An 18,241-nucleotide genomic window follows, 5' to 3' on the forward strand; every position below is an offset into this window, starting at 1 on the left:
GATGCAATCTCTTCAGAAAAGTTTTCTTATGTCTAGTGTAAAGAGTCAATCTTCAAGGGAAAAAAAAACCAAAAATCCAGTGATACTCTTTCCAGCTTCCTTGGCAAGCACTGAAGCATCATCTGATATGCCAGGCCTTTGAGACACCTTGGACTATTGCCAAACAGGGGAGATAACATTAAGCTGCTGCACTTCTTTTTACCTATTGCACAAGAGAAAGATCCAAGTCAGTCCTTTATTGAATGGTCCACAGCAACAAATCTGTTACAGTTCATCAAAGCTGTGATTGCACAGCTCCACTTTAGAGCAGTTCCTCTGCTGCTGCTCAGATGCAGCATCCCTGTCTCTTCCACCACAGAACACTCCACCAAAAAATCCTAGGGGAATACCCAGCTTATTGCAGCTGGTACTCAGCAAACTAAGAACACACTACACCAATAAAAGAATTTTAATTCACCAGCATTCCAGAGGCCATAGCCCTACTGAAGGGTGAGACTGTCACATTTCACTGGGTCAGGTCAATTCACTACATTAATATCTATTGACACCAAGCATTAGTGTTATGGTAAATTGTTTATAAAATATGCAATTAGTTGATTTCTGGTCTGCTGGCAACCAGAATTATCAGGGCTCTGCTGACACATTTCAGAAGATAGCCAGGATTTAATGACTTTCCTGGCTAACTAATGTGGATAGACAGTCTCAAGGATAATACAGTGGTCAACTTTCCAATCTCCTTAACACACTTAATTCTTGCATTACTTGTGCTTGGTTTTTTGCATCTTTTTCTAAAAGCACAACAGTACATTATCCTTATCTGAATATTGCATTTTAAATTTAATAAATAACAAAAATACAGTTCAATTCCTCAAATGAAATATTTCAGAAATAAGCTATCCTTTTTTAGATCAAAAAAAAAATCAATGCTGGTTACACAACACTGAAAATCATATTCTTAGCCTTGACTCTTCAAAGCCATTTTACTAGGACTAGATTGAAAAACTCTTTGAGAGTTCTTATTGGAATTCTAGAGCTTACAATTTTAGAAATTCCATTAACCTAGCACATATACTAAGAAGAACTAGAGGCTCTGAGAAAGCTGTAGATACCATTTTTTTTTAAAGATACACTACACAGGTAAACAAAAAGGTCAAAGTATTAACAACACTGTGTGGCATTAATATACAACATTTCCAGTGTATGGTCAGAAATTAAAATTAAGGCCAGTTCCCTCAAGACTATTTTTGCTCAGGTATTTCTGTTCTCATTTTTGTTTTCTGCAAAGCTGTATTATTACTTGTGTGCAGTCCAGGTATCACTAACACAGGACTTCAGCCCTCTGGCAGACAAATGCAAATCCAATATACAAGAATTAACATATAAAGTTTGGTTCTTTTAACTTTTCATGGCTTCATCAGGAAGTAGGACTTAAAAAAATACTAAGTCCTTATTTAAAAATCCCTTTTTAAAAAGCAGTAATTCTTTTTCCAAAGGACAGAGGCTCAGGTACACCACAAGATAAGGTTTTTTTCTCAAACCTGAAGTAAACTCAATTATGATATTGCTTTAGAAGAGAATAGCAGAGAACACTTCATGTAATTCACTATTCCTCCACCATTCTCTATCATCCAAAACCACACCACTAGGAACATCTAGTTCACCAGATGACTCACTAGTGAAACAGATTTGCTGATTACCCCTAGAGTATTCATTCTTTTTTGTTTAATTTAAGCCAAGTTTCTACTGGGTACCTGATGAATATCTCTTGTATGACCCAGGAAAAAACACACACCTTTCCACTGCAGCTCCACCTTTGAGTTTACATGGGTTTTTTTGGATTTTTTTGTTTGTTTGTTTGTTTGTTTTCCTGTAACCACCTGTGGTCAAGCCTACAAAAAAGAAGGTTTTACACGAGTTCTACTGATTTTACAGGGATTTTGTTCACACTTCATACCCATTAGCTGGCATCTGCAGGGTTAAAACAAGATTGTGTGACAATCCTTCTTCCCCCATGTGCATAGTTAAAGACCTGACCTTGGCTTGAAAATACATCCTGAATCAACAGAATCCTTCACAATTTGTCTTACATTTTCTCAAAACCATGGATGGCTAGCGTGGCTGTTATCAGTATGACCCAATTAACAAAAAGCCCAGGCTCTGTGTCCTACCTACCACTCTCCTTTCAGTCAAATGCTGATACCTCAGTTAGGAAGAAAATTGAGGAAAAGATGGGTAGGATTAATTGGTGCTTAAAAGGCACAAACCACACAACTACTGACAGCCAACTGCTGTGTGAAAGGCTCTTGTGTCTGACTAGACTTGCTCTGGTTTAGGGTCTAATCCTGGGGAAGCTAAACTTCACTTTCTAGGAATGTTTTTGCTCAAGTAGGGACTTAATGAAGAAACCCTACACTTCAGTGACAGACATGGCAAGGCAAAGGGCAGCAGGAGATCTTATCCACAGAAGGGCAAGAATTTGTTTTCCGCAGAAAATGAGGCCTGGCAAAATGAAAGCAGGAAACCCAGAATGGAACACATCTGCAACATTTCTACTTCTGCTTCAGAAGTAGTACTTCTGAAGCAGAAGTATGTTGCCAAATCCTGTGCTCAAAAAAAAAAAAAAAAAAAAAAAAAAAAAAGTGATAAGGATGCTGAATTCCACTTCATTACCTGACACACGCTATGGAAACATGTACCATAATAAAGATGTTGGGCAGTCATCACAGTTCAGCTCTTGCAGAGATAAATACAACTTGCCATACTATGTACTTTCATGATGAGAAGCAAACTGCACCATGATCAAAGACCTAAATCAAAACTATATTTGAATCAATAAATTCCTGGACAATAAAACAGAAACTGGCCCTTCCCCTTATTCACAGTTTCTGTGTAACCTCTAGATAAACTGTAAGCCAATTCACAGTTGTATTATTTCTTAGATACAAGAAAGGCTCTCATATGGAGCCTTTTAAAACCAGAGTTAAAGCAGGAAAAATTAGTAATTGTTTGAGGGAGAGGAAGTCTCACATTCACCTTTGTTCCACTAGTTCCTGGCAAGAGAAATAAATACTCACCACAAGCATTTGTGTTTTTCCATGAAGACAACCACGCAGGGTAACAAAAGGTACACCCACAGGGGAGTAAAGAGCAATCATTTCCCTAGAGAAATGAAGACATAAGCAAAATATTCTGCTCCTGCCTGAGTGCCAAAGAAAACTTTAGACTGAACTATGCTGTCTAGTCTATACATACAAATGGAAAGAAAAACAGTTTTAAAAAATCACCCCTAAAATCTCACTTTGGAACATTTTGATTCATGCACTGTGACTCTAGTTCTGATACCACAGAACCTTCTACCTTTCTAGAAAGTTACCCCCTCTCCCACACAGAACAAATGTTCAAGGAATAGATAACATTAAGAGGTGAATTACCTAGACGTAGCTTTCTAGTACTAAAATCAAAATGCAAATTCAACTGCCAAGTAGCTTCAGACATAGCAATACCCAAAACCCATTGTAATGTACATAACTTTAGTTTTAAACAGAAGACTCTTAACTGAGAAGCATCCACTAGTACCTTAGAGGATTAAAATCACCCACGTTGTCTGGTAGTGATTGCTTTCAGAAGGAAATTTAAGACAACCATATTTCATCATTTCACATATGAAAAGTAAGTAATTTCTTATAAACTTGAATATTAACCTTCTATAACTTGAATGGGGAATTTAACTCATCTTTGATTCAACCCTAGAATACATGAAAAGAAGCAAACCTTTATAGCAGTAGAATAGTAATTTTACCAGTCATGGCTACATCAATTTGAACATGGAAGAAGCGATTCCTTCTTATTATTATTACTACTACAACTTTATTAAAGTAACAATCTTAATTGTCTAGGAGAGAAAAAAATGTTATCCTGGGCTAGCTGTTCCTCCTGAAGCAAGCAAAACTCCATGGAAGAAGCTTTTATGAAAAGCACAGACCATTGCTGCTGCCAGAAACAGCAACAAAAAAACACAGAGCCAGATTCTACCACCACAGCTCTTGGGAGTATTCTTCTTATTTCATCTGTTCTCTGCCAAGAGAAAGTGTAGTCATTGAGAAAGTGTGAGTTTCTTTATCCAGTAGAAATGAAGACTTTTGGCATTAATAATATAAGGTAAAAATAAATTATAGCTGAAAAGCTCCAAACCAGCTGTAGACACAAGTTTACAGAGTACTGTTTAGAGATACTCAGCTACTGCAACACAGCATTCACACTTGCCAGAACTTGCTACAGCTGAACTCTACTGCTTCTGAAAGCCCAGTAGTAGCTTTTCTAAACATAAGTAACCAGTAGAAGTACAGGAAGGTGGAGCTAGGGAACATTTAACCAAACTGGACAAATCCATGAGATCTAATGGAGTGCACTGGTAATGGCTGTGTGATCAAAGTCATGGCAAGGTCACTCAATTACTGCAGGAAGGTCACGGTGATCAGGAGAGGTTCCTGAGAAATGGACAAAAGCAAAAGATGCCCCTGTCTCTAGAACAGCTTGGAGGACAATCTAGGGAGCCACACACTGGTCAGCCTCACCTCAATCCAGGACAAAAAACAGAGCTTCCTGGAAAATATTTCCAAGCCAAGAAGGTGATGGGAAGACATTATCAGGGATTTATAAGTGGAAATAATCCTTGCCCAACTCAACAGACATCAATAAGGAAACAACTGGCACTAGGGGAGTACACAAGTGGTTTATCCTGACTTCAGCAAAGCTTCCCAACTTTTGTTCTCCATACCTCCTTCATAGACAAATCGATGAAGCACAGTCTAGCCAAGTGGACAGTCAGACAAAGCTGAAACCTAACTAACCTGCAGAAAGATAGGCCAGGCAGAAAGATACTCAGAGAGCTGGAACACTCTACTCCAGAGAAGAAGGGACACAGCAAAATCTTATCATTGTGTATAAATACCTGGAGAAGAGAGAGTGGAGTAAAGACAGAATCTTCTCTGTGAGAGACAGTGAACAGACACAAGACAATGGTCACAAATTCATATATTAGCATTTCCATTTAAATATTAAAATATTAAAGCACTTTTTCTTCTTTTAAAAGCTGCAGGTGACTAAGCACAGGAACAGACTGCTTAGGAGCATAAATAACATCTTCGGATATTATCCTTAGAAGTATTAGTAATATCTTCAGGGGCATTATAATATCTTCATCTTAGGAGGTGCTAAGAAATCTGATGGCACAATATTCTGTGCAACCTGCTCTACTTGGCTCCATTTTGAGCAGCAGGTTGGATTAGAGATCTCCAGAGGTGTCACTTCCAATCTTTGGATTTGTGTACTTCAGGCTCTACAGACATTAAAATATGGCCAAGAGTTGACTGGAAAAGGCTGGAATGTAATTTTACTGTCTGTACAGAACCTCCCAGGCAGGCTAGGATACCAAAACCATAAAAATTCCACAGCAAGAAGCTCTGGAGTAGATCACCCATGTTCTGAAACCATGAAAAAAAAATAGATGAGGACCTTCAGGCTTGTTGGCTACAAAAGAGGACAGCCATACATCAACCTGAGGAAGAAGGTCAGCTACTAGATATTCTTGACATAGAAGAGCATACAGTTAGCTTCAACTTGATACTAGCATGGCTATCTGGAATTGAAATCCTGCTGCCACAAGGCCTTTCTTACACCTCTTTTAGTATATTCTGAAGTTTCAAAAACTCTAAAAGCTCAAGGTGTAACAGTACACCAATTTTCACCACATAATAAAGCAATAGCTTATTGTTTCCACAACCTTATTTAAAAAAAAATTATGTATGACCACACTTGGAGTACTGCAGCCAGTTCAGGAGACCATAGCACACGAAAGACATGGACCTGTTGGAGCAAGTCCAGAGGACCACAGGGTGCTGGAGCACATCTTCTATGAGGACAGGCTGAGAAAGTTGGGGCTGTTCAGCCTGGAGAAGAGTCCTCTAAGACCTCACTGCAACCTTTCAATACTTAAAGAGAGCTTATAAGATGGGGACAGACTTTCTAGTAGGCCTGTTGTGATGGCACAAGGGGTATTTGTTTTAAACCAAAAGATTTAAACTAGATATAAGGAAAAATGATTTTACAGTGACAGTGATGAAACACTAGAACAGGTTGGTGTATACTCCATTCCTGGCAACATAAATGGTCAGGTTGGAAGGTGCTGTGAGCAACCTGAAGCTCATTGCAGGGGAATTGAGCTAGATGACATTAAAAAGGTCCCTTCCAATCCAAACTATTCTATGATTCCCTGTTGATGCCACAAGCAGCTTCCTTATAAAGTATCAAAAAAAAGGCAAATGAAAAAGTGGAATAGAAATATATTTTACTGGGTACTACAGAAAAACCCCAGAAACATCTGTTGAGTACATCTGTTGGTACAGCTGTTGACCTTGGTGTCTTGCACTCCAGTGATGAACAAGATCAAGTACTGCCATCATTTCACCAGAGACAAAATAATACAAGAGCCACGAGTACCACAAGGAATTCTCAAAGAAGTGCACTTTGTCTTTATCTGTTTGCACAATAGCATTATTATCTCTCAAGGACAGGAACTAAACAAAATTTAAACTCACTCTGAGTAATTTTTACACAATATAATAAAAATTTCCAAGTTTCTCTTCTCTGTGCAGCCACTTACACAGAAAGAGGATTTTGTGCAATCTGGCAACAAGAGTATCTGAGCCTTAAATAGAAGGCATGCTTCTCCACTATGCATGCTGTCATACAAGCAAGAAAAAGTCTGGACTCCCCATGAACTGACAAGATTACACTTGACATGTGACAACTAGACTTGATACAAATTCTGTTTTTACTGTGAAACAAGGTTGTGTGACTCTTGATCAAAAGAGCTTCTTCCTAGTTAACCATCATTGATGTTATGCCGGTGGTTTTGGAGTCTTCTTTCTTTCTTTAAAAAATACAACCTAACAAAAAGACAGCCAACCTCATAATTGCTCCTTTTATAATAGCATCTGACAATTTCATTTGGTTTTCTTTTCACATGAGCAAAGAAGGAAATTGAGGAAGATAATTTTTAAAATAGATTCACTGAAAAAAGTATTAAAACATCTTCCTCCAAGCTAATGAGGCTTGAAAAGACTTCAATACAGCATTGCTACAGCTATTATATACATTTGTACACAAATCACTGAGAAAGAAAAGCGTCACGCGATTTCGGATGTTGATTTGACAAATTTATGTATTGCAGACAGGAACTTCCTGATCCAAAACGTGGGCATGAAAAAGAGCTTCCTGTTGCTCACTTTACTCCAAGGGCAAAAAAGGGTAAAAAATCCCCAAAATACAATATTTTTCCCCCATTTACTTAAGGCAGAGACCACAAAAGTATATAGAGTGAAGAGATCTATTTTGCCAACAATTTACTTTTGTTGAGTTTGGATACTGGCACAGAGTTGGAACCTTTTCCTTTAATACCTGCTCAGACACAGCCAACTCAAGCACAACATCAAGATGACAACACCTCCTTTATGCTTCAACACCTTTAAGGAGGTCTCACACAAACCTCCTCTCAATGCCATGTTGGTGCTAGAAGACACAAGTAGATTTGGAACTAAAATGAGAGGCATGACCAGAAAGAAGTAACAGCTTTTTTCCCCCTCAAGGTCAGGTACAACACTGAGTTCTCAGCCTAAATGGTACTTGAATAACAAAGTCCTGCAGCTCGCCTATCCCATCACAAGCTGCACATCTATACACATAGAAAATCTTGCATATTTCTTCTTCTCACCAACAAGGAACAGATTTTACTGGGAGCCCACCACCTGTTTTTCAGCTTTTGAAGGTCACTTCTCCTTAATGAAATAGTTATCCTAATTTAGCAAAGCACATGTCCTGTATTAAAAAATAGGGCACAGCTAACTATGAAATGAAGAGCAGAAATAAACCACTTGTGCATTTCAGCCTTCAAATGTCATCCAGTGCCTTCTGCCAATCACTTTCCTAACACAAACAAGACACACAAAGGAGCAAACCAATTCCTAGTTAGGAATGGTTCCCAGAAGTAAGGAATCCAGAAGTGGCCAAAGGACTGAAACTGCCAGAAAATGAAGTTTGCTGAGGAGTTTTCTGGGGTTAGCGGTTTAGACTTAAAACTGCTCACCCAATTCTGAATACGTTTTTAATTTTTTCCCCCCCTCACAAGGAATGATATAGCATCCTTGTTTGGATGCTTATGAAGTTCAGCTTGGTAGAAGGATGTTCAAAGTCAGTTTACAAAAGTTACCAAAGCAGTGTTGCCACCTTTGGGGAGTGGGCAAAAGAAGGATGAATATATGCAAGTCCTGGACTCCTACTACCTTAGCTGAGACAGGTCTGCTGGAAAGCCTTCCATGTCATGCATCCCCAGCTTCAAAGTTTATTTGGGCCTCTGACTGGCACCTAGTTAACAATTTTTGCTTTTAATTAAACAGAGGAGCATCCAGTTAATCTTGCACCATGCAAAGCTACCAACCAAGTCAAAGGCAACTCCCTAGAGTACAGTTAGTTAGCTAATATCTATTAAAAAAAAAAAAAAAAGATACACCCTTCCTTGTCCCAGAAACATTTTATAAAAGAATAACATTTTATGAAATAACATGGATGTTAGTCACTAAGTTTCTTTCTAAAAAGCTATCTATAAAATTAGCAACTTTCACAAGCCTAACTCTCCCACAAATCTGTAGCTGTGTGCATGTGTATAAACACACATTTGCATTACACAGAGGCTGGTCATTTTTTTAGAAAAGAAAATTCAGTTTTATGAAAAACTGACAGCAGCAGAGCAGCTCACTTGAGTGCTGTGTCCGACCCTCCTCCTGCCCCTGCCATGTGATCTAGACAACAACATGCAACATAAGCACTGAGCTTAGAGCAAATTTACTTTTTGGAGACAAACTGAGTAAACACACAATACACACAATCATTTTGCATTGCTCAGTTGACAGTTACACAAAAAATGAACATCATAAGCAGCATTTTTGAAGATTACTTTTGGTTAAGAGCAGTTGGCCACTGTCAGACTGCAAATTCTCTTTAAAAAAACAACACTGCTTGAAGGACTGACATTTGGAATACTGCTATACTTCCAGTCCCAACTTTATTGTTAAGAGGCAAGTCTCATCTCTCTGAAGGTAGCTGAGTGAAATTCAGCCACAGATAAAATGCAAGAAGCAGCACTGGACAAGTACCAAAAAGCAGAATACAATCACATAAGTAAGTGCAACACCAAAAGCACTATTAAGCAGCACCCTAATGTTTACAGTAGTCACGTGGATGTTGAGGTTAAAAAAAACAAACAAAAATACCCCACCAGAACAGTAAAGTAAGACAGCAGTAAGTGTGATATACTAAACTTCATGTTTAATAGGTCAAATTGTAATGTGTAAAGGCAACTCAGACATCAAAACAAGCTGAGAAAAAAAATGCACAGCCTAGGAGCCTTTTAGCACCCAACTTGATGAGACTCTTCACTTGACTCTGGGAACCTGGGAGTAGAAAATAATAAATACCAGAAAGAAAAACTGCCCTTGCTTCTGAAGATGAAGTACACAGGGAAGATACCTCAGAGGAGTGTCACAATTTTGTAATTAAATAATATAGTAAAAGCTACTTTATTGCCTTTCCTACCCCCTTAAAAGGCATTAAAGTTTCCCATGAGGCTTCCCAGATTCTAACCACCAATAGAAATAATTCGTAAATTATTATGACTCAACTCTTCAAACAAAAGAGTGCAAGACTACCATGGTATATTGTTTTTCACAGCTGACATAAGCACTGCATGTGAAGTAAATCCAGCAACACTTTGTGAAGAAACAAATCCCAGCATATGGCAAAATCTACAGGCCATGCATGCCAGAGCTCTTGGATGAAAAAGATTTCCATACACAATCTCAGGTGTGCCAGAACACCTGACATCACTGAATGAGCAGTGATCTGCCTTGAAATGAAAGGCAGCATTCACAATGAGTTAGTGTCCAACAGCACCTTCAAGAAAAAGGACAGGTCTGAAAGCCTGGCTCTTTAATGCAGACCTTGACCATGTTTCCCAGCTGAAGGGACAGATTTGAGAGGGTAACCTACTCCAAAATGAACACAGACTGACCCATTTCTTCACAGTGCTACATGCTGGCAATTCCTGGGACGTTTTAGCTGCTGTATTCCAGGTCACACATCATAATTAACACCATCTTTGTGAAACCATGTTGTGCTTTCTAGCAACTGTATCTCATGACAAAGGCAGGTTTCTGTGCTGGGGCTTACTTGAGAAGAGCTCAAGTTCTCTCATATTCTGGGATATACACAGAATCCTCCCTCCAAGTGGTTTGTGAATAGAAAACACCACAAATAAAAGTCTGAAGAAGGAACATCTTCAAACTAAGAACAGAGTGAAAGTTATTCCTAAAGAGTTTACATTAAAATCTTCCCACATTAAATATTCAGATTCAAAAAGAAAAAGTTTGCCAACAAAGCATATGATTCAGAAAAGATCTTGATTTCCTTGTCTAAGGAGCTGTTTCACCTATTTCTCCCACACTTTCATCTATTTTTCCCCTGCCATCCTCTGTTCTCTACAGAACCAGGCTCCTGTGTTACATCAAGTCTTTCATGATACATTTTAGTTCATCAAGTGGAGCTGCTGCTCATTGTCGCCAATCCTCTCTAGACCAGCTTCTGGATAGAGAAAGTGCAGGAGATGCCCAAAGAAAGTTTTATCCACAACTGCAGGATTCTGAACAGTTCACTTATTAAAAAGACATTCCTTCATCTGGTCTGAACATCAGTACTGTTAAAATTTTGTACCATTACTGAGCTCCTCTCAAATTTGACTGGTTCTCAGGTCTCAGTTTAATGAAGCCACTTGTGAAGAAAACATGTTGAAAAGTTATTTTGCAAAGCAGCAATTTCATCTCAATGCCACAGCTTGCTTTCATTTGTAATAACACAGATTATTCCTCCAACTCATATCACAAAGCCAATCCCTTGTACTACAGGAGCAGTTTTAAAGTCCTTCCCTTGAGGATGAGAAACTGCCTCAGGTGGCAAGAGGGACAGCATCCAGTTAACTTTTCCCCAAAGGTTCCATCGCAACATCTGGCACTACTGTCACTACCCACCCAGCCTCATGCCCAGCACAGAAGGTTTTTCTGGGCTGAAGCATTACAGAAACACTGCCAAGGTGTTTGATCAACTTGGCAATAGTTAAAAGGCAACATCCTTCAATTCAGTCCCTCATCTGTTATGATGAGTAGAGTCTTGTTTGGTCAGCTGCAACAGCATTGCATTTTAAGGCAGGTCCTTAAACAGAACACCTTTTGACAGCTTCTACAACAAAAGGCTGCTCCGTCCATTATCAGACACAAGGCCTCCACTCCTTTACAAACTGAGCAAGGAGCTAAATAAGTGAGAGAAAATAGAATTGTTTATCCCCATGGCAATAAAGTGAAAGACAGCAGTAAGACTCTTGCTAAGGTCATTGATGATTTCCATCCGTTTATCTGTGTAGGCAAAAGCCCTACAAGTTCTGCCCCATGATAAAGTGGATTTCTTGCTCCAGTGATCTATTAGCATCAGCAGCACTCCTCAGACACAACTGCTGGAACACATTCAGAAAGATTCACCTCAAGCTTTAACACTTCAGTCTGAATATACTGCATACTACAATAAGCCTGAAATCTCAAGTTCCACATGTTTTTCAGGTAAGGCAGATTATTCCTGGAAATCTGTTTAAAACAATTATTGTAAAAGTTCAAATGAAAACTAGGAAAGTAAACTTGTATTTAATATTTTACATTTAAAACAAATTAAATTCCTGTAAATAAAGTTTTGTTTATATATAATTTATCATAATTTCTTAATGAGTGTTATGTTCATATCCCAAAAATCATGACATGATTTTTCAGATAAGAAATTTTATTTACATCTAAGCTTCACTCAGAGCAAGTTTTAGCCTTAGAAAAGTTAAATTAATGAAAAAAAACCCACATTTAAAGGCACTGCCAATTATACACCAGACTCTATATACTGATTTAGACTGCTCAAACATGTAACTGTCCAGTGCATCTTCACATGACAATTTTAACTTCCAATAAAATCACATTCCATAAAGCCTTGGCCAACCAAATAAATAAAGGCAGTCCAGTGTAGTTTATGTGATCAGTCACAAACACTTAGCTGCCTGAGATTATTGCATACATAGCACAGATGTGAATTTCAAAAAGTTTGTTACTGGTAGTGTAACAATGTAGCAATCCATGTAACACCCAATTTCCTGGTCATAAAAGCTCTCTATTTTAGAAGTGGTATCTTGAGCAAGAGCTATCCTTGCCCTAATGCATCTGTCCAACATTGAGATGGGAACCAATTTGGGCAAATTAACGAAGCTCTGCAGTTCCACAGCAGATAGGAAGGAAAGCTGTGTGGAAAAAACCCAACCATTTAAAAAATCATTTGCCGTTGTCTTCCTGAAATCCCACCTAAGATATCAGCAAGGAGTAAATGGCAAAATGTCCTTCAAGTAGATCAGCTAACAAAGGTACTTTTCTCCACCCCTCAAATGATATGCCATAGTGCAGCATCAGCTACAAAGCCCAATGGGCTAAAAACTGTGTAGCACAAATGCCACACAATGAACTTCCAAATGGATAGTCAGGCTGATTTTAAAGCACACAGAAAATGTTGTTACCTCCCCACCTGGGAGCATAATCACATCCTACTAAAAAGTAACTTCTTACAGCAATTAAGTGGTTCATTTGCCAAAGGCACCAAAAGCCCCAGTAGTTTATGGGGGAAAAAAAAGCCTCCCTTTATCAGGTTTAGATATTTGACTTGTTCTCCTATGTATTCTCCTATGTATCACTCAGGAAACAAAACTAGTATGAGAGCTTCTCCAAGATTCTCAGTAACTGATGATGCATAGAAGTTACCAGGAAACATGATCAATGATGAAGTTTTGGTCATGGGGCTTGGGGATGTTTTAAGACTATTTTAACTTTAAACCACTATTCTACCTAATTTGCAAGACAGGTAATAGACTGCAAAGATTAATTTGCCACATGTAGTGTGCACTCCCAGGATCCCATCCCCAGTCTGAATGGAGGAGAGAGGTGAACTAAGAACACCCTGGTAGTACTAATCCTCCTCTTCCTCACAGTGCCTATCAGGCACTTCTGGAACAGTTAATCTCCCCTTCACTGAGGGCTGCAAAAGACTCTGTGTCAGTCACATCCCTCCCCAAAAATTGTACATTTATTGAAGCACTCAGTCCTCTGAATTCACAAGGAAGATCAGGCACGCATCCACACCTGATCATTGAAGTAAACACCTCCCAGCAGCGTGACCAGAACTATCAACGATGACCCTTTCAACTCTGGTGAAAAACTAAGATATCCTCTTTCAGGAGGAATCCAAAGAGGCTTTGATTGCAACTTCCAGGCTCACCCCATTTATGCAGTTTTTCTAGTGATGGTATCAACTGACTGAAACACCACAACAGGAAGAATATCTTCAGCTTAAAGCATCTGACTTCATCAACTCTTCAAAAAGCAGAGCTCATTTGGCAATAAATGAAAGGAACTGCAGAATCTGCTCTAGAAGTGGCGTCTTTCCCCTTTCCTTTACACAATCTCCATGCATATTTTGGATGCAAGAGGTGTATTCTTTGGCAGTTCCTGTCTGAACTCCCAAAGAATGGAGCAGACCACAAGATCATCTCCCTCGCTCCACCTACAAATCCTCAACAACAAAAAAAGGGGGTGGCGGTGATCCTATGCAGCCTCCCAATACACCAAGGGGAAGGCATACATCCAGCAGAGTTGCCTAAATAGTTGGAGGGCGATTCATATAGAAATCAGCTAGAAGTTAAAGAAAGCTGAAGACTAGCTGGCAGGAAGACAAACTTTCTGTACTTGCCATTGGTTTGCCTGACACCAGCTGACTGTTCCAGTAGTCCTTCACACCAGAAGCAAAGCAGCTGAAATTCATCCCTGATGCAGCTCCAGCGAGACTAATAGGTTTCCACAAGAACGAATCAGGCCCTGTATATCTAAAACCAAGCCCACTAAAGTTTCACTGAAGCGAAATTGCAGGAGTACAATCTATGGATAACAGCTGGAGAACATTAACTCTCCCCCCAACCCTTGCCGGGGTTAATTTTTTTCTTTCTGTTCAGACAGGAAGCAGTCATATAGCATACTGCATAATATAAGGATCCTGGGATATAAAGACGAGTAAAAAAGGATTACAAAGAGCGCTCTACAACTTTTTAGCCAAGTTAACACTGCCGTAACCCCCGAGCTGCCTTCGAACAGCAAGCCGCGCCGCTGTCTCCACATCATGAGCTGAGACAGCATTGAAACTCCTTAGTTTAAACTTACTGGAAAAAAAACCAAAAACAACAACAACAACAAACCTAAAAAATAAAAATTAAGGGTGTTTTTAAGAGGCGCAGCGGGAGACTGTGTGGCGGATCCGGGCGGGAGTGGTCCCGGCCGGGGAGAGGAGGACCCCGCCGCGGCGCCCCCCGCCCGGTCACCCCTCCCGGCCGGCACGACCCCCGCCGCTGCTCCAGCGCCCCTCTTGCCGCCCCCCAGCTCAGCTCACCCTCGCTGCCGTACTGCTTGCCATTGTTCGCGCCCATCCTGCCGCCTTCATGCTCGTCGCCTCTTTCCCACGCCGCCGCTCAGCATCTCTACCGCGGGGCGCCGAGCGGCTGAGGGAGTGCAGCTCTGGGGCAGCGCCGGGGGAAGAGCCTCCAAAAGTGTTCACGGCGACATGTCCAAAGCAGCCTTGCAATTTCCTCCGCTTCTTCTGGGGTGGCCGACACCCTCCCTTCCCCACCTCACAAAAAAAAACCAAAAACCAAAACAACCAAACAAATAAAAAAACCCCAACAACAACAAAACTTTAAAAGAGAAAGAATCAAAAATGCGATGTATCGGTGCGCCCACCCCGCCCCGGTTTCCAGCCGGGGTGTCCGGGCCAGGAAGGCGGCTCCAGTTATAATCCACAAGCAGGACGGGCGGGACGGCCTCCGGGTGCTGGCTCCGCCGCCCCGCGGCTGGCGCTCGGCTCCTCCGATGCTTCAGCGCCGCTCCGCCTTCCTCCTCCTCCTCGCAGCCCTGCCGCTGCCGCCGCCTCCCCCGGGAGGCCGCCGCCAGCCACTTGTTGCCCGGGGCGGGAGGGAAGGGAGCCTCGGCCGCAGACTTTTGTTAGCGGCAGGCGCCTCCTCCCGGCGCCCAGCGCCGCCGGGCCGGGGAGGGAGGGGATGGCGATGGAGGGAGGATGGAGCCCGGAGCCGGCCCCGGCCCTTAAAGACACAGAGCCCGGCACGGGGGTTCCCCTGGCCGCTGTCCCGAGAGCGACCCGGCGGGGATGGCTGCGGGTACTGCTCGCTGAGACCCGCCCAGGGCGGCCCTGCCCGGGTGTCCTTCCCAGGGCAGGACAGGGTCTCTGCGTTCAGCACCTTCGCCGCACCCCCGACCCCCTGCAACTCAGTCGGGGGCTGACAGAAAGTCTCCGTGTGTAGGAGGAAGCCTCGCAGCAGGGACGCTTACTTCTCGTTCTCTCCGGCTGCTCCGGAGTTCGAGCTGTTTTCTCCTTGCAAATGGTATTCCCGCAGTCACACAGTTCCAGGGAATCACTGCCGGCCTTTGCCGCGGCATCGAAGAAAAAATACCGAACTGTTGAACATCCCCCAGAGAAGTTCTTCAGGTGTCCTACAGGGATATATCTCATCCCTTGGGATGAGATGCTTCTATTTAATTCAGCTGTCTTAAAAAACAGTTTCTGCTTCTTTCACCCCAAAAGACAGACTCTTAGACCACTGGGATTTTCAGGGATGGTGGACGTCGTTACCAGGGTAAGTGCCTTTCCCGAGTGCAGCCCACCCAAACAATGGCATTGGGAAGCAAGGATTTCACTACTGCATGAGAGCCCACACCACCTCTGCCTGGCAAAAGGGGCTGGATAACAAGAGATGCTGTCAAACAGGAGCGAGGATATACTGTGAGTGACCCGGTTAATACAAAAACTGCCAGCCCCAAGAGGGACTTGCTCCCAGTGGGCTAGCTAAGAACATCAATTAAGTTTGCTCCCCTGTAACAACTGTTACCCAGATTAAGTGGTAATCGGGTGTTATCAAAAGCTTTTTGGGAAAGAATCCGGTTTAAAAGAAGTGAGAAAGAAGGATAAAAGCTTGTAATAGTTGGAGAGAGACACTAGAGCAGGCAGTCCTGGTTTGGCGCTGGTATCTTACCTGTGCCTCAGCCTGTTGGTGCTGGCTCTGTGTGGTGGCAGGTCGGGATGTAACAAGCAGGGATCCCCAGCCCGGGTGTGCAGAGGGGCTTGTGGCATGTCTGTTAGCTCAGGGAGCAGCTCAGGTACTCGGAACTGTACCTGAAACGTGGTTACACGGGCACCTGCAGGGCATGTGGGGCAACAGAGAGACCCACTCCAGGAGAGGAGTGTCAGCTTGTAGCCCACACAGCCTGGGGAGTGGCATGCCCAAAGCAATGCATGTTTGAGACTAGGAATGTTTAGGATTAGTTTCAAAGTTCTTTACTAACAAATTTGCAAGTATCTGTGGTTGGTGTTTATGTGCTGTACTGCTCATACTAGCCCCAGCACAGAGCTCACTGATTGCTAGGTCAACATGTCCCTGTTAAAAAGATAAAACCACTTTAATGCTGATTTGATTAAAACCACAAGTTGAGCAGTTTTCCCTGCACCACACTATGGTGTTATGTATGAAAAAGCCTGTCTTTCTAAATATATCACAACATCCACAAGATAATTACTGCACATACAGATAATTCTGAGCTAATTATATCTTTGTCAACTTATACAAATGGCATATGAAATTGCAGAGGCAAAAGTATCACCACTGTCAGGACTACAGAAAAGGTGTCTAAAACCTGAAGTTTTAGGGATGGGTGTGTTGTTGGTTTTTTTTTAAAGTGCATTTTCATTGAGAGGTGGGCTAACTACCAGAAGCTGAAGGTGCCAGCAGCACAGATGACTGACAAGCAATCAGGCAATGTTTTTGAGGCTCTATCCCCATCAGATACCCACCATTACCTTTCTCCTTGTAAAAAGGTTTTGATCCTGATTCAGTACTGAACACTACAATGCAATGCTACACACACCCTTCAATTCTCAAAAACCAGGGAAGGTCTAAGAAAACAGAGTGCCTTCTGGGGTCAGACTCATCAAGTGACCAGTCTTGGTCCTTTGAAACAAAATATGAATCAGTCAAAAAATATAGGTTTCTGTAATCAAAGGTAATTTCTAAGCACTAATATGAAACAAACTTAGTACTGTGCCAAAGCAGGTAGGCCTTGACACAAGTGTGTGCTTTTAGCATCTTCTACCTTCTTTTTGAGAGTTACCTGTCCATGGGCAGGGCAGGGGACAGGGGGAGCAATCTGCCTTCTGTGAAAGGTTGTGGGGCAAGGTTAATATCTGTTCACAAATGAGCCCACAGGCTGCCAACAAACACATACATCCAAGTACTTTTTTTCCCTCCTGTTTGGCTTGTGGGGTTTGACAAACATACCCCAAACACTTGTTAGGAACTTATCTAGGCAGAGTAGGATGGTAAAGAAAAAATATAGGGCATTCTACAGCACAGCAGCTTACCTTGGTCACTCAAACCCAGCTCAGCTGTGGGCCAGCACACTCAGCCATACCATCCTCCCCACCAGTGCTGCAAGGCAGTGCTAGTCCCCAGCTGTGGGACAGCACATGCAGGCTGAAAACAACACGTGTCCCTGCTCCATGTGCAGCACAGCTGTGCTTAATTCCAGCCTGAAATACAGCTATGGTGGGAGCACCCACTGCAAACGTCTCCTGAGGCAGCCTCAGCTCCTCATGTCACACGGTGTGCTCTGCCACATCCTGTGGCAGTGTGGTCACAGGACCAGGAAGGCCAATGATCCCACTTCTAACTCCTAGGAAGCTGTGCAACCTTTATGGCATATGAGAGAGAAATTTCTCAACCTGGTTGTAAACATCACTTCACGTAGACCCAGGGACAGAGCTGTATGTAAATAATTTTACATCATTCAGAAATCAGGAGTTCACTCCTTGAGAACAAATACAGCAGTTTCCCTCCAAATTCAACATCTGATGCACCACAACTGAAATGACTCCCTTTGCCATGGGTTAACTTTGGTTATCACAACCAGCATAGGCTGCTGCTTTGTAAAACAGGAAACTCAGCTGT

The 18,241-nt window shown here is 41.9% G+C and overlaps 1 protein-coding gene across 1 annotated transcript in view; it reads right to left on the reverse strand.

Annotated features, from left to right (window-relative positions):
• Nucleotides 1-15,230, reverse strand: part of FBXL7 (F-box and leucine rich repeat protein 7) — a 169,125-nt gene extending 153,895 nt beyond the window's left edge. Inside the window, exon 1 of the mRNA XM_009095969.4 lies at nucleotides 14,620-15,230. Within this exon, the coding sequence (XP_009094217.2) occupies nucleotides 14,620-14,656 (37 nt within the window). The 5' untranslated portion in view covers nucleotides 14,657-15,230. The remainder of the gene's footprint in view (nucleotides 1-14,619) is intronic.
• Between the last annotated feature and the right edge of the window lie 3,011 nt (nucleotides 15,231-18,241).

This window comes from Serinus canaria, chromosome 2 (genome assembly GCF_022539315.1).
Source record: "Serinus canaria isolate serCan28SL12 chromosome 2, serCan2020, whole genome shotgun sequence".
Classification (NCBI taxonomy): domain Eukaryota; kingdom Metazoa; phylum Chordata; class Aves; order Passeriformes; family Fringillidae; genus Serinus; species Serinus canaria.